Source organism: Marmota flaviventris, chromosome 10 (assembly GCF_047511675.1).
Source record: "Marmota flaviventris isolate mMarFla1 chromosome 10, mMarFla1.hap1, whole genome shotgun sequence".
Lineage (NCBI taxonomy): Eukaryota > Metazoa > Chordata > Mammalia > Rodentia > Sciuridae > Marmota > Marmota flaviventris.
In genome coordinates, this window is record NC_092507.1 from 79,604,592 (window position 1) to 79,621,267 (window position 16,676).

Sequence of the window (16,676 nt, forward strand, 5' to 3'; positions counted from 1 at the left end):
GGAGGATTGCAAACTGGAGGCCAGCCTCTGCAATTTAGTGAGACCCTGTCTCAAAATAAAAGGGACTGGGGGTGTAGCTCAGTGGTAGAGCATCTCTGGTCTGGGGAAGAGACAGAGAGAAAGGAAGGGAAGAAGGGGAGGTGGCAAAGAGGGAAGGAGAAAAGAAGGAAATTTCAGATTCTACCTCTTACCATTCCCATTCTATTCCCCACTGATTCAACTATTTTTCTGAAACTTCTATAGTTGCCTCCTAATAATTCGTCTACCTCCTATCTTCAGTCTTAAAACCTGCTACCTACAAAGCTACCAGACTTATCACACCACCAGTAGGCTCAGAGACTTAGTTGAGGTATGCCCCAAGCTAAAGCTGATATGAAACCTAGAATCTCTTTCAGCCCCCAACTCTACACACAAGTCGAGGGGCTTGTAATGTATAGTTTTCACCTTCCCCAGGCTCAGACTGGTCCATGGACACAGAGGGACACAGACCCCCATCCTGCCCTGTTCCCCCAGAGACAACTGGTAGAGGCTTGAGTAATAGGGGAGATAGGAAAGGGTGACAGAGTGGGGTTCAAGAGTTCACAAACTGGGGGCATCAAAGTTTCAAGGAACTTATTTGGACCTGTGGTTTTATTCTCAAGGGCTGTTATTTAGAGATAAAACCCAAGGCCCTCCTCAGGAGGCAGGCATTTGGCCCAAACTTACTTACCATCATGTTCTGATGCAGGGCCTCCATTACATGGACCTCCCATGCTCCCTGAACACACTGTCCCTTGCATCCCTCCTCTGTGTCTCTGTGGTGTGGTCAGCAGACAGACTGACCCACCTGTAGAGGTGCCCATTATGCAGCTTCACTGCAGCCCAGGTTGGAGACTGGGGAGCAGCCAAAGGGTGCTATAAAAGGAATGCAGGGGCCTTGACTGTCAAGGCAATGAGTTGGGTTTATCTAAGAAGGTAGGAAATCCATTAAAGCACTGTAGGCAAGGGAGTGAAAGGATTTTGGGAACATGGGCCATGGCTTTTTTGCCTTTGGCTTCCAGAACCTAGCCCAGGACCTGGCATGTGGCAAGTACTCAGTCAACACCAATTGATGGGGGCAGTGCTCTCGATCAATCACCCTCTAGTTGGCAGCTTCCTTGTCACTGAACATGAAGAGGACAGCTTAGAGACTGTGCACCTTGGGCACATTTCTAGACTTCTCTGAGCTTGTTTCTGTATGCACCAGGGGGAGTGATTCCCACCTTACAGGACTACATGGCCTAATGCACATAAAGTATCCAACTCTATATCTGGCACATGGTGGACACTCCCTTGAAACAATGTGGAATTCGAACTTCCTTTCAAGGATGACTCTTGGCAACAAATATGGAAAGTTGCTTCTTACCAAAGAATTTTCTAAAACAGATATATAAAATCCATCAGAAAGTTTTAGAGATATGTGGCCTTGAGAAGTTCTGATGGAATTTTTTTAAAAAAAGATAGGAGTTGGAATAGCTGATTTCTATGTAGGGACATGTTTGTTTATTCTCTTTATCTCAGTTCAAAGTCAACAGTTCTTGGGGTTTTCAGTTGCAGTAAACGGTTCTGTCTATGCAGGATGATGCTGGCCACTTATAGGAAGGCAGACTTCCACCTGGTGGTGAGCGCTTTGTATGTATATGTCTTGGCATCAGCACGTACATGTGGTTCCCTCCAAATGATTCACATCCAGACACACAGGTGACAACCCAGTGCAGATGCAAAAAAATTTTGAGGTCTGCATGAAGCTAGTTCCTTATACTCAGATTATATTTCCTTCGAAGCTTTAGACACTTAGTTGTTAATAATTTTTTAAATTAAATTTTTAAAATTGAGATGATTTTTCTAGTCATTCATTCAATGACCAAGACTGAAAATTAATTTATTTGAAATAAACAAAAAGAAGAAGGGCACATCTGTATGCATGAAAGGAGGCTGGAAGGAGAGGGCAGGGGAGGGAATGCCAGAGAACACAGAGGCTGGCTATATCTGGGTGGCTCTGTTGTGGTGAGGAGTGTCCCACCACAACACTTAGAATGCCAGGAAGGTTCTCTAAAGCTTCCTTTCTTCAGTCCTGGAACAGTTTATTAGATTAAGGGAGAAGTTAACCACAGTGCAGGCCCCTTGTCAAGTGGTACCAAACAACTCTACAGGTCAGGTGTTTTTTAAAAAATTTTTTTTGAGAAATCTCATCCAGATATTATGATCACAAAATTATAAGTCTGGCTAGAGTTCTAGATCATCACATAGAATTGGTCTGATTGATAAGTGAAGCCCATGTCTTCTGAAGAGCTCAGGATGGGAAATCCCACGGGGTCTTGTGGAAACTGCACCAGGTGACCCAGGCTACGGCAATGCAGGAGTCCAAAGCAATGGACCCTCCACTCAAACCCACTCAAACCCACCAAACTCAGGCAAGACCTGCAGTGACATATTGCCTAGGTCACCACTGTCCCTGACAGATGTGGTAAACATAAAAAAGACTCCCCCCACCAAATAAATTCTCAATAACTATACACAAAGTACTCTGAAGGGTGCTACCTCTGGGATCATCTTCCAAGAAAAGCTACCTAAAAAATGAAGGTCTTTGGAGAATTCTAAAACTCAGCCCCTTGGAATCCCTACCTTTTGTTGAATTTCAAGCAGTGCCCAAGTTTTGGTAAAATTGCCAAAGTGCATATACAGGACTTTGAAAGACCCCATTGAAAACCTGCCCAAACCGATTATGAACCTAAAGAATGAATAAATTCCAATAACCGCTGCCGCTCTTAACCCTACCCATAGCCAAAACCCCCAAATCCAGTTCTCTGTAAGTTTTAAGCCTAGAAATTTAGCCCAAGTCCTTGGATATTTTAATCTGAGGTAGAACAGAAAGAACAGGGATGTCATTTGTGGCAATGCTAAATTCTTGCAATGAAACAATTACCATATTGGTTCTGTTTCACCTTTTATGGACACTAGCTGGCTTTATGGTTTACCTAAAAATATTTTTATTATAAGCCAAAGAAAGATATGAATTCATCCGTCCTCCTTTCCCATTGGGATGAGCAGGCTAGAAAAATAGTTTCTTATGCTAATTACTGAGATAAATGTCACAGTCTTTACTTTTAAATAAAACAAACAAACAAACAAAAACTTGGAAACAAAAGCCCAAAGAGGAAAAAAAAATCAAATTCAAATTTTATATACCCTTATCTGATACACATAGCCAAAAGGGAGCAGGGGCAACTGAGCATTTCTGCTTGTTCCAGCTTAGTGAGCACACAAGTGGCCTGGCTGTGGTCTAGGAAGTGGACAGCATGGTGGCCTCATATCAAGGAGGTGCTGGTTATCCACAGCTATAGTAGATCTGTGTTCTTTTCTCTTTTTTAAACTTCTGTTTCTTTTTGTGGTGCTGGGGATTGAACCCAGGGCCTTGTGCATGCTAGGCGAGCTCTCTACCACAAGCTAGATCCCCAGCACACAGTAGATCTGTATAGTAGTTAGAGTTGCCTGGCAGATGGCAATAAAGTGTGTTAAGGAAAAGGTGCCTTGTTCTAATTCATACAAGGCATACTATGCACTAGAGGGGAGAGGCCCTGAGCTCTTCCTGGTGACCTCTTTGCCTTCTCGGTGTTGGGCTCTTGAAAGATAAGCACTTCTCATCTCACCTGGGCCCCTGGCCTCTGAGCCTGCTCAGTCAGATCCTTTCATTAAAGCTCAGTAAAGTGGCTCCTGTAGGCAGCTTACTAACCACACAAGCTCTATCTACACATATCCTGTTGGCCAAAGTTCTACAGAAACAATCAGGAGTTTGAGAGTCACCAGAGCATTATGCCTTGGGTTAAACCCTAGGACTCACTGCATGCCAGCTGGGCATGCCTCTCCAGCTAGATCTGAGGGAGGTGCAGATGTAGGGGTAGAAGGTCTCCACGCCTGACTCTGGTCACAGCCTCTCTGAGTAGACAGGGCATTTGAAGAAAATGTACACAGTCAATGACCTGTGGTACTGCTAAAGTCCCCCGTGTTGTGTATTTTATCTCAGGTCACTGAAAAGCTTTCTGGTCTCTTCTGAGGTGGAAACAGTAGCAGAAGGATTTCATAAAATCTCAATAAGTTTCAGCATACAGAAACACATCCATTAATTTGATGCTAATGTTTAAGTATCTTGATGATGTAAATTTCTCTTCCAAATCCTAGAAGGAATCTCATATTCAGCAAAGATTCTGCAGATGGGTTGTGATGCCGTTTTACTATCTTATAATTAGACTTGTGTCATTTATCACACTATAGACCAGATTCCCACTCCAGAGCTATTAAAAACTGATTTGTGATTTGCTGTTAAACTAAGATGCTTCATTCTCCGACTGTATGTGATTTTTCTTTTCACAGACGCATAAAAATTACAGGAGGCATCAGACCCGAGTGCAGACAGGAAAATACCATTGAAACCCCCAGAGAGCCTAAGTCCAAGAGATTTCATTTCATTTCATTTCATTACCAAATCATATCAAACTCTTATCAAAAGAGGCACAGAAACCATGAATAGGAAATATGAAGAGGACATCTATGGAACTCCTTGCTTATCAAGGTGCTGAGAAAAACCCATTAAAATTCTGATATCGAGGTGTGCAAACTAAAGAGGCTAATTTAATTGTAATTTGTGTGGACTAGAGTTTTAAAGCAGCACACCTTGTAAGCTGGCAGTGGTAACTTAATCCCACATCCAAACGAATTACATTAGAGTCATTCTGATCATGCCGGTGGCTCCCTTTGATGTTAGACTGCGTTATCCTTTTCCCGCTCCTTCTCCGGGCAATGTCTCCTCTACAAATTTTCACCCTGTCTGATTGGGAAGCTACGGCTTTTGGAGCTCAAATTTTTTTTTGATGAAACATCAAGGGACTGAAAACTACTTCTCACCAAAGGAAACGGACTACAGTCTGACAACTTTCGGGTGGGGTGTGGGGAAGGGTGGGGGTGGGCAGGCCTAAGCATCACTGAATGCAGCACCCAGTATTTACAAATGTAGCTTCTTTTCTTTCCACACTGGAGAAATTGCTCATTGTTTTTATCCACTCTAAGATCTCTTCCCACTCTGATATGGCTCAGAAGGGTTCGACCACCCTGCTTCTTACTGTCTTGACAAAGCATTATTTTACCAACAGGCCACTCAGAGCTCAGCTCCAAGGTGGTGGTGGTGGGGCTCACCTCTCCCTGTCAATAGATAAACTGAAACATGAAGAGATTTCTAATAGGTCATTTGTCAACATCTTGCCCTGCTGAGAGCCCCAGTGGGTACCTTCCATCTGGATCAGATTTAGATGATGACTTCCTGGAGCAGAATGTGGAATAGACACCCAAATCACTTCCACGAGGGAGTCCTGCATTCGGATTCCTACTCCCAGGGAGAAATGGGATGTGCCCCATTTAAGATGGAGGCCAAAGGTCACTTGGTTGCATTTAACATTTATTGGGCTAGTGAAATGATGAGCTTCAAAGAAAAGCTAAGAACCAGTTCGACCTATGAAAACCCCTTCTAAACCACTTTGGTCTCTTTAACCAAGTGCTCGCTCGAGTGACTTGTATTAATACTTCTCTCTCACACAGGGTTGGTGTATGGATTAAATAAGATGATGCCTGTGAAATGTTAATCATGGAGTCTGGCAGTGAAATTATATTCAGTAATAGTGGTACTTTGTTAACATCCACAGAGAATGGAGGGGAAAAAGCCCAATAAAAACAAGGACTGCTCTGGCTAAGGCAGATCCTGATAAGAGGTCTAAAGAGCAGCTGACCAGAATTCAGAATGCAAGGAGATCCCAGGCAGCAATTTTGACCAAGGGTAATTTAACATCTTAATGCAAAGTATGAGTGGTGTGATATGATAGCTTTCATCAAAATAGATGTCCTATTTGCCCTTCAACAAGAAAGTCATAAAATAAAAATCAATTTAAGTGTTCTCCTTCTCTTAATTCATCTTTAATGAATGAGATAAACTGAATCAACGAAATTCGTCATAGTGGAAAGACACTGGGAGATGTAACTGGAAAAAAAAAAAAAAAAACCCAAGATATGCCCAACACACAAGGGAAAAGGCCAAGATTCAGATAAACTTCCGTGTGGGGTGTGGAATAAATGACTTTTGAATTCTCTCTCTCCAAAACAGTACCATGACTAACTCTTAGAACTCCACTCAGAGACAAAGTGCATCATTTGTTAGTGCTAAGTACATAGTAGGCTTGCAGTAAAACTAAATGACTCACCATAAGATTCATGGGTTTTGGCCAAGTATCAACTCCACCACCTTTGATACAAAACTCGCTGATCACTTTAAAGGTATATGTCTCCCAGAGGAACATAAGCCATTAGACACACGTTTTCTTGTTTGATAAACTTTTTTAAAAACATTAACACCACATTAGATTTTATGGAAAGAAACAGAGAACCAGGGACAAGACAACACAATACAACTCAGATCTCATGAATGCAGTGTACCCGGGAGCTAAATAGGTATGAAGACTATTTCTGTTTCACAAGAGGAAAGTATGGCCAAGACCCTATATTTTCATGATGTTCTCAGACTTATGGAATTGGAGTTTGGTTGAAACCTAGAATTTAAGTTTCCCAAAGTATTTCTATATGAATACAAAACTGGAAATGTTCAGCCTGTACAGGAGACTTAAGGGGAATTGGAGGGCTGTGCTGAAATATCTGAAGGCAGGGGCTGTCACTGTCCCAAGACAATGGGTCAAATATTCTTGGTTCAACTCTCTAGAGAAACAGAATCAGAATTTGTTCTACCCTATTTCTAGCTGTCCATTTATACCAGCTAAGTTAGCCTCAAAATAGACATGTTCACAATCTGAAGGCGGGGACATGCATTTGACGGGCTACAGTGCCCATTTAACTGCAGAACAAGGAAACTGTCGCAAGGGCAGAGATTTTTCACTCAAGATGGGGCCTTCTAGCAGTTACACTTGTTAAAATGTGGGAATGCATTGCCTTAAGAACACAGTTTCACTTCCATCTCTAGAAATGGCCACCTTCTAGGAAGATTCAGGAAACAAGATGACCAACGGGAAAGCTATTGAGGAATTCCAAGCAAGAGATCTGGGGACCGGAATAAGTACTATGATGGTAGAGACAGACAGAAGAAACAGATGACAGCAATGTTCAGGAGGTGGTGTCATGAAGGCTAATCCACGACACATGAGAAGTGAACAGGGAAGAGGCATGAGTACTCCCAGAAAGATGACTGCACCACCCAACACTCAACACCCAAGAGACACAAGAGGAAGCAGTTCTGTGGGAGAAGATGTAGAATCTGGGGTGCTGGTAGGCCACCTGGATGGAATTGCTCACCAAGCCACGGGGTCTAGGTGCTGTGGCGATGGGCTCACGAGAGACGCAGCTTGGGAATTCTCAGTGCCTTGAAGGATCCTATCTCAACTCCCATCTAAGAGATGGAATATAGCATGGGAAGACAGCTGGGGAATACTGGCTTCTAAGAGGCAGACTAGAAAGAGAAACCCAAGAAGATAGATAGTGTAGGATCCACCCGGAAGGACCCAGCAGAACAAGCAGGGTACAGTGTCCTGGAGTTTGAGAGAGCAGAGTTCCAGGAATGTCAACCATGCCAGGTGCAGCAGAGAGTTCCAGTAAAGTCAGAATTGGACAGCACCCACGGGACTCGGCAATGAGCACATTGCTGGTGGAGTAAAGTGGCCAATAGGACTGAGGAAATACAGACTGTCCTAGCCAGCTTTTAGGTGGGGAAAGGTGGAGACAAGGAAGAAAAAAATGGAAATAAGGATGACTTTTAGGATGGAAAAGACCAGAGCATGTTTAGAAGCTCAGAGGAAAAGTGTTGGTAGAGAGGGAGAGACTGAAGATGCCTCAAGAGGAGTCCTTGAGGAGGGGTGGCCACGGGCACAGGTGGCAAGACAGGCCTGGGTCAGGGAGAGGGAAGCTTCATCCTCGGAGGCTGGAGGAAGGAAGTGAGGACCGTGGATAAGGACATGGAAATAACTGCAGCTCATGGGGGCACGGATAGGGACAGAAAAGATCATGTCTCATGGCCTTGACTGCCACTGTGAAGAACAAGATCTCATTATAAGCGTTGAAAAGGACAAAGCTTGAAGGGAGAGAGAAACACAGGAAGGAGCCGGGAAAGGACAAGCAGAACTGATGGGCTGCAGGCGCCCAGCCAAGGACCCAGGTCTGGGTGAGGAGAGACGCTGTTTACATTCCACAGTCATCCCCCCAAACCCTCACCCCACTCCCCATTCCAACTGTTTTCTGATCCCCAGTGGTCCCATCGCTCGGGACACACGCTCTGTGTCCTCTGCTCACCAACCACCTCTCTGGCCTCCCCCATCCCTCTACCCTCCACTTCAGCCTGAAGTTCCCGGACAGGATGCTCTTTCTCTCTTGGGCCTTCACCTACAGCTCCTATGGGGTTACTTCCTCCAGAAGCTCCCTGGCTGGGGCTGGCCTGCCTACCTCTCCTGGATCTCACAAGAAGCCAGGCACCCTTCCTACTCCACACCCACCACTGGCCTGGAGAGAGCTGCATGCATATCCATACCCCACCAGACTAGGGTGGGAACTTCCCCTCCTTCCTCAGCACCAGGAGCCCTGGGTCCTCGTGTAATGGGGCCAGGGATGGAGGTAGCAGAGGAGCTCTGAGCGGGAGTCTGATGGCTGGTTCCTCAAATCCCTTCTCACAGAGAACCCAGGATCCTAGCTCATCTGTCCTTTGCACATAACTATTTTGATAAAAGAAAACAGGTATCAAGAGTAAACACTGGAGAGAGTTCTTATCCATGGAAACTGAAAGGCTTGATTATAGCTCCTTCACAAGTAAGAAAAATGTTTGAATATTCTCATGGCCACTGTCAGATTGCAACAGTAGCTCCTGGAGCTGTGACAGACACCAAAAATCCATTTCAGGACAGAGATGCCACTGTGGTGTCTTTTCCCCAACTAAGAGACCCAAAAATACCCATCAGTTAAAAGGCCCCTTCGTTGTTTTTGACATCTTTAAGCCCAGGAATGGGGTCTGGGTCCTCTGAGTACTGCTGACCTCTCACACGGCCAGGGACAGAGAGACCTCTGTGGCCCATGCATAGCAATTTTCCAGCATTCTCCCTAGTGTGTGGCTCGTCCCTCCTCTGGAGTCCACGAGGTGCTGAACCTATGCACAAAATTTTCCCAGGGTCCCAGTCCCGCTCTGTTTCCCACTCAGGTCTCTCCAACGAAAACAAGTCCTAGGCCAGGATCCAAATTCTGGGGTCTGTTGGGGAAGGGGGTGCTGGGACACAGCCTCTGTCCGGCATGTCCTTCTGATGTGGAAACCAGATCCCCAGAGCTCCTGGATGCCAATGGAATGCATTTAAGGCTCTTAGAAAAAGCTGTGCTGGTGTGTGTGTGTGGTTTTTTTTTTTTTTTTTTTGGAGTTCTAGAGAGAAATGAGCAACCGGCAGCTGCCATGAGGAGGGGCTGAGTCACTTGGAAAGATATTTTCCACAGGCTTTTTCCACCTTGCGCAGTTCATGCTGATGGTGCATCTACCCCATGACGAAGGCAACCAGGCCATCGCCAGAGCCATGATGGTGTGTCACTAGTACCAGGCTGTCATGATAACCAAAGGATCGACCGCAGGATCTTCATTCCACAAGTAGAGGCAGTTTCAAGTGAAACCAAGTACCAGGGACCTGATGTTCTAGGGATGTGACACCTCAGGCTGTAATGTGGATTCAGGGGCTCCAAATAGGGGAGGGGGGATTTAAAGCAAAAGGAAGCACAAAAACATGATTTAAGATCTTCCCACTGTATATAACAGCATTTGATGGCTTCAAAGACAATCAAATCTAATGTGGCAAAGTCTACGCTTTCAATCCACTGCCTTCTAACCTCAGCTGCTGTGGACAAAAGGAGACCACAGCCACTGGACTTAATGACCTGTTAACTGACACCTGCTGATCTGTTAATCCACCACTTCGAACCCCAACCTCTCTGTTCACACTTCTTCAGAAGGCAGCTTTTCTGTGCTTGCAAGGTTCATTCCTTCTCTTAGACCTCCCTTCCCGCCTTCCCCCACAACACCACCTCACTGACCTTCCTCAGGATCAGCCATGAATCAGTTCCTTTTTCCTCAGCCCACAAAATTCCTAGGTCAGGATCCAAATTCTAGGGTCTGTTGGGAAGGGGGTGCAGGCACACAGCCTCTTCCACGTCTAGACACTTTAAGGGTGCTTCTCCCTCTACTCAGAATGTCATTTCTTCTCATTCTCCACATAACTTCTACTAATTCTTCCAGACTGGGCGGATTCTACCTATCCCCAGGAGACCTCTCCTGCTCCTCCCCACTCGAGCCTTGTCTATGCCAGGCATGTGCCTCTGGGAAGCCAGGGTCCACCTCCACAGAGAGTACCAAGTCTCTGATAAATGATGCTTTCTTTTAGTTGGTCAATAAAAATATCTGTAGAATGCTCACCAGAGCACTGCAGCAGATCTCCTCAACTGAACCCACTAACCTAAGGCCACAGCACCTGGCAAAGGCCAATCACAGTGTCACAAATAAGGATTGCTAAGCTGACCTGAGGATGCAACCAGGATGAAAATCCATATGGCAACCTGCCTCAGATGCTTGTGAACTCAGAGACCTAGGAGGTGGTCCTAAGTCCCACTACTTTCCTGCTCATGTCACCCACTAAGCCTCCTCGTGAACCCCTGCTCTGACCAGGCCTGGTTTTCAATGCTATTGTCAACACCAGTGTCTTCAGCTCCGAGCCACTGGGTTTGCTATTCCCCACACCCGGAATGCCTTCCCCATCCCATCCTACCAAATCCCACGTTACTAAAAAAAAAAAAAAATTAGAAAAAAATTTTAAAGGGTTGCTTGTTCTACAAAAGCCAGTCCCACATCCTCCCTGAAGCCTCTCCTAAAAAGAGGTTCACACCGTTCTCTCCCTACTTGGCCTCCTCTCTGGGTATGCATATGCATATCCCTGACACCTCTTCACCCCCATTATTTTTTGTTCTCATTTAATTCCTCTCCAGGGTCTTTGTGTACTAGTCCACACGACGGATGTATGCTCTTAGATACATCCTAAATCCTGCAAGATTTCTGCAAGTAAGATCTTATTCTGAGAGATCTAGTTCTGAGTGTGATTTGGTCTCCTATGTAATGAAGGAGTTTTTGTATTTTTAGTTTTCTTCCCATACAACAAACACTATTAATAACATCCTACTTTCTCCAGAGATGATATGGATTAGACCAAATGGAAAGTTACCATGGCTACCGCAAGTGTTATTTTTGGTATGAGAAATTCATGCCAAGAGAAGCAGTATACATGGTCAAGAATTGGAGCCTTATTTCCGTTTTGTTATCAGGCAATCAATCCCAATTTAATTTTGAAATTCTAATTGCAACGGAAACTAATTATGAGCAGAAAGGCCTGAAACCCCTAATTAAAGTGGGAGTCAATAAAAACGATTTGGCATTATCATTGAGGCACCATTAGTAGGATGAAGGATTGACTACAGGCAGATTTCCTTCCCAGGTAACTAAGCAAAACACAACAGGAAAGCTCATCGGGAGGGTACAGTTAGGGAACCCCAAGTTGGAAATGAAGATCACACTTTCTGGTGAGTGAGCAGGTCAGGGCCTCTGTCTGTGTTAAGTCTTCAACAAACGATGGGTGGGGTGGGAACCCCAGGGGTGGAGGGAGAGCATTTCTACCAAGAGTCATCCACCAGGAGTGGCTGGGGTAGGGAGGGCGAGAAAAAGTTCAAGGACAAGAAATGGTTTAGATTAACCCCATATGTTACGTGGCCATTTCTGTGAAGGACTTGGGAGCTCTTGCTGCAGATAAGCAGTGGTATCCAAACAGAATCTCATCGCTCAGACCCAGATATTTATGGGCTGATTCCTCACATACCAAACGCTGAGCTGTACTTTTCTGAATTAGCAGAAGTTGGCGTCTGGAAGGACTTCTATTATAGAGGGAGAACCTAGTGCCAATCTCTGAAGTGCATGCTTTCCTTCGGGACCTCCCAGTCTATCTTTGACAGCTCTATAATACTGTTAATAGCATAATGTCATCTGCTCTATGCTAGAATGATCCATATTTAGGCACCAAATCACAGGGTCCTCACGTCACCCCTCTGGGCTCCTGGATAAGAAAGGGGCTCTGAAGTCAGGGAGAGAACACCTCTAACTGATAGTTAAGTATGCATCCTCCTCCAAATTTCTTGACAAAGACCTAAAATACAAAAATGGACTTTGCTGAATGGATGGAAAGCCAGTCTGAACACTTCAACCAGTCAGCAAAGTCTGAGGACACCCACCCTCTTCTCATTCAAAGCACATTTTCCCCACAGATGGTTCTTTCTCTCTGTAACAGGTAATTTTCCTGAGGTTTTTTTTTTTTTTTTTTTTTTTTAAACATTACCAAAAAGAAAGAAGCAGAACATCATCTCCCTGTTGTAGCCTTTCACTCCCTCAGGAGAGGGAGTTCTGCTGCAGGGTAGGAAGAATTCCTTGAGAGCTTCTGGTCTCCGATTTCCCAGAAATAAATGAAGTTCATAGTCACACTGGGGCTGGCAGAATTTTTTCGAGGCAGACAAACCCCAAGATCAACGGAAGCCCATGTTAATCTTAATTCTTGGTGCGTCACAGGCAGGCAACATGGAACACAGGCCTTGTCTTGAATTAGTCAAATGAGTTTTCAGAATATTTTCATCGAAATAGTATATTGACATATTATGCAAAGTCGCTGGCACTGTGTCTTGTAACAAAGGTTACAGTGTGAGTGGTAAAGAAAAACACATTTCTGAACTCTGGGGAGCTAACTGCAATTTGAAAAGAGAGATTTTGTGGTTTCTCTACATTACTGACATGTAATGGACCTTCAGGTTAAGCAGAGAAAAGGACCCAGCTATCTCACATTTAGTATGAACGTGGGAAGAGAGACGGGACAAAGACAGGAAGAAGAAAAATGACCTCTGTCATGTTCAGCTCCTTTGGTATGAAATTTCAGCCCAAGGAAACTGAAAGTGTCCCGAACAACAGAGCCTCATCCTCAAACGCAGACAAGGAGCCCCATTCCTGTGCCACTGGATTCTGCTTCCAGGAGAGGGACACACCACTGGGGGTTCATGATCCATCAGTTAAAGAAAGCACTTCTGTTTTTACAGCCAGCAAACTACAAAGTTTTTCTAGTGCTCTTTAGAAAACCGATGCTTTTAGAGCCCCCCAAAGAATTACAGATGCACTTAATCTCCAAACCACACCTACCTTGACTCCAAGGAGAGATTTGCGGTGATAGAAGCAGCACAGAGCTGCCGAGAGGGTGTGGAAAGCATTGCATTCCTTAGGCATCTTTTGGTCTTCAGTCCTGGGCACCACTTGCTTTGATTAGGGTTCAAAAAAGGGTGCATTGGACAGTAGAGCCCTGGTCCTGCTGCAGCAGTGGTGCTGTTCCTGTCCGCAGCCGGTGGAGTGAGTTGGCTCCTTCTCCCAGGCCAGTCTCGGACTTTTCCCCTCCGCTGAAGCCAATACGATCTGCTCGCTCAATTCTGGCAGGCTGGTGTCCAGCCTGCCATGCACACAGTGCCAGAAATTCTCATGTGACCAGACTTGCTTTCTGATGAAATTCTAACCCCTCTTAGAAGAGGCCTTGGGCTTTAGCTGTCCCCTAATTGAGAGGCCCAGCAGAAATCATTAAACCCTCAGGCAGCCTGTCCCCTCTCAGGGATGAACTGCATCACGCAATCTGCTTTTAGTGGCTTTGTCTGTTTGCTTATCACCCCAGCACCTTGGGGTTTAAGGAAGCAGGACAAGTTGTACGCATCACACCACCTTGTTATGAGACAGAGGCTCCTTTGAGAAAAGGCAATGGCCTAAAAGTGACCAGGGTGTGACTTTCCCTGGGAGCAATCCTAGAAGTTCTTAAGAAACCCAGACAGGATCCCAGTCCCCATGCCACCTCCAGTGCTGTTTGTTTTTAATTAGGATGCTCCTGGCAGTCAGTTTGCAACTGATAATGCTGGCACAGCCATCACTATTGGCAAAGCAATATTGCCTTTTGGTGTTTAATTAGCAAGTCTGTCAGCAAACACGGTGAGCGCCCTATGCCCTCCCCACCTGGCTGGGCAGGCTGCTGAGAGGACAGAGACTGTGTACTCCCTTCTGCCCCCACAGTTTGTCCTTCTCCATTCCTTCCCTTTAAGTTCTTTAATTACCCATCTTCACTTTAATTGTCCACTCTGCCTAACTCCAGTCAGCACATAAACCTCGTATCCAACACAGTCAGGAATGGCCTTCCTAGACGCCCCCGCACTGAGACCGTTATCCCTCCTCCAAGAGCCTCAGAGCATCTTTAGGAGAAAGTAATTGCTTTTCTCTTTCATTCTAGTTATAGTGAATGCTCAGTTCTTCTGGTGTGTGTGTGTGTGTGTGTGTGTGTGTGTGTGTGTGTGTGTTGTTTAATCAAACCCAGCTTTCTGCCTGTAGCTCTTCCTCTCCTACTGTTTCAAATATTAACTTTCTGTGGCTTGGGCCACTCAGAAATGGAATGTGTCCCGAAGCTTCCTAAAACTTCACACAGGCAGAAACTTGTCATGAGGAAGAAGCAGAACCTATTCAGTCTAGAAAGGAACAATACCGGATGAGGCATGAGAGAGGTATGAGAAGTATCCAATGGGATTAGTGTCAAGTCCTCAGGAGGCCTTGGCCTTTGGACTAGGTCAAGTCTGCCCATGAAAGTAGGGAATTGTTTGGTGCTGGGGGAGCAGCTTCTGTGCTTGAGTCGGGAATGGAGAGCCACAGGCCTCACACCCACAAAGATGAGGAGGCTCCACCTAACAAACACTGCAGGCACACAGAGCTACCAATGGTCTACAGACACAGGAACAGCCAGGAAGCAGACTGCCCTTCTGCTCCTTTGGTTGGCTTTCTTCCTCTCCTGTTCTGAAGGTTGGGTTTGCTATCCTGGAAACACATGGGTCCTGTGAAGTCCACCCGAGCACCTGCAGCAAGTTATCAAGGCTTTGAGTTCTCCCAATCTAGGAGTCCAGGGGATCATCCTGATGTGTCACTGCCCTCCAAGGTCCATGCTCTGTACTAATGAGGAAGCATTTTCTGACTATCCTTATTTCTATCAGGTAGGGTTCAAAAGATAAGACCCCCAAGCACGTTTGTGGGGATGGCTTGTCAATCATGCCAATAGTCAACAGGGGAGGGGCCCAGTTTTTACCTGCTATTCCCTTTGCTAGGAAATAACAAGCATCTTCTTGCTGAAAACCTCCCCAAGTGGCCAAGAAGACACCATCCCAGTCCCAGGAAAAGGGAAAGAGAGCAGCTCCTTAAAGCCTGTATAGAAATTCAGTGAGGTTGGTCAGCAAACACCTCTGAATTTCCCTTCCCTCCCCGCAGAAAGTGAAAGAATCCAGATTATCCCCTCCCTCCCCCTAGAATGTGAAAGAAAACATTCTTGAAAGTAAATAAAATGCAAATAACTCAGAAGTGTAAATTACACTGAATTATGCAGTGGAGAGCAGCCAGGGTGAATGCACAACAAAAGACCCAGCTAGGCACCTGAGGCTTTCCCTGTTTACTCCAAGAAAAGTCTTATTAAAGGCCGGAGTTTGTTCCAACAGGATTAAAGAACGGGCTAATCTTATTAAGCAACTGTTTCCTAAGCACATTTTATTTTTGTTCCACACCAAAAATAATTTCTGAAGCAGCGCTCAAAAGGTATTAATCAATTTTCTTCCAAAATGGCCAAGAAGAGAGACTAAAATAATGTGTTGATAATTGCATCAATTCCCAAAGTGCCCTTCACTGACTTGCTATGCTTTTAAATGTCTCCTATCCACACTGATCAATTCCCCCATATTCTCCCCACAAAGATTATTCTATTCTCGTTACAAAGAAAAAGGACCAAGATGATGTGTGACTCTGCAGAGAACAAAGGACAGGACTCCGGCCTTGGATTGCAGAGCCTGTAACTGGTCACATGGAAACACAAATAAGAGATTTTATAATGTCTTATAATTAAACCTGTTGTTATTCATGCAGCCACACAAGAATGCTGTGACCTGAGGCAGTGGGTCACTCTGATGATACGGTTCATGGGACCTAGGACCTATCTGGATTTAAGGGTTTTCTAAACCCTATACTCTCCTGGGAACAGGGGCGTGTGTCTCTAATGGAATCCCAGGGACCCACTGGCACACAGCACAGAGCTCTGGGAAAAGTTCTGGGCTGCTCTCCAGTGCCCCCTCTGGCCACCTGAGAGACTTGCTTCTCTGCACTAAGGGAAACACACCTGTTAGGTGATAAAGCAGGGCAGCTAAGTGGACCCTTGAAGGAAATTCCCATTTCCTCCAGATCAAGAGTCCCCAGACCATCTAGGGAGAGGGGTAAGCGGCTAAAGGAAGGTTCTGCACAAGCACTGCCTGCAATTCCAGTTTTTCCTTAGGCAGCCTTAATACTAACCTGCCCTCTTCGGTAACCATGGAAACAGGAGCTGTCTGCCAGCCTTATTCAACAGACACATGCCTCCTGTTGGCAGCAGCACTTGGCTCAGAGGGATGAGAGAGTGAGTGCAGTGCCCCCTTTCCAAAGTCTCTGCCCTGATGAGATGATCAGGCCCCCAGTGTGGTGG

General features: G+C 45.4%; 1 protein-coding gene across 2 annotated transcripts in view; it reads right to left on the reverse strand.

Moving 5' to 3' along the window:
• Bcar3 (BCAR3 adaptor protein, NSP family member) overlaps nt 1-16,676 on the reverse strand; it is a 115,052-nt gene that overhangs the window by 33,269 nt on the left and 65,107 nt on the right. The window contains exon 1 of one of the 2 annotated variants that reach the window (XM_071618068.1): nt 13,304-13,516. The exons of the other annotated variant lie outside the window; for it this stretch is intronic. Within the exon in view, the coding sequence (XP_071474169.1) occupies nt 13,304-13,387 (84 nt within the window). The 5' untranslated portion in view covers nt 13,388-13,516. Of the gene's footprint in view, nt 1-13,303; nt 13,517-16,676 lie in introns of those variants that run through there. 2 annotated transcript variants of the gene reach the window in all.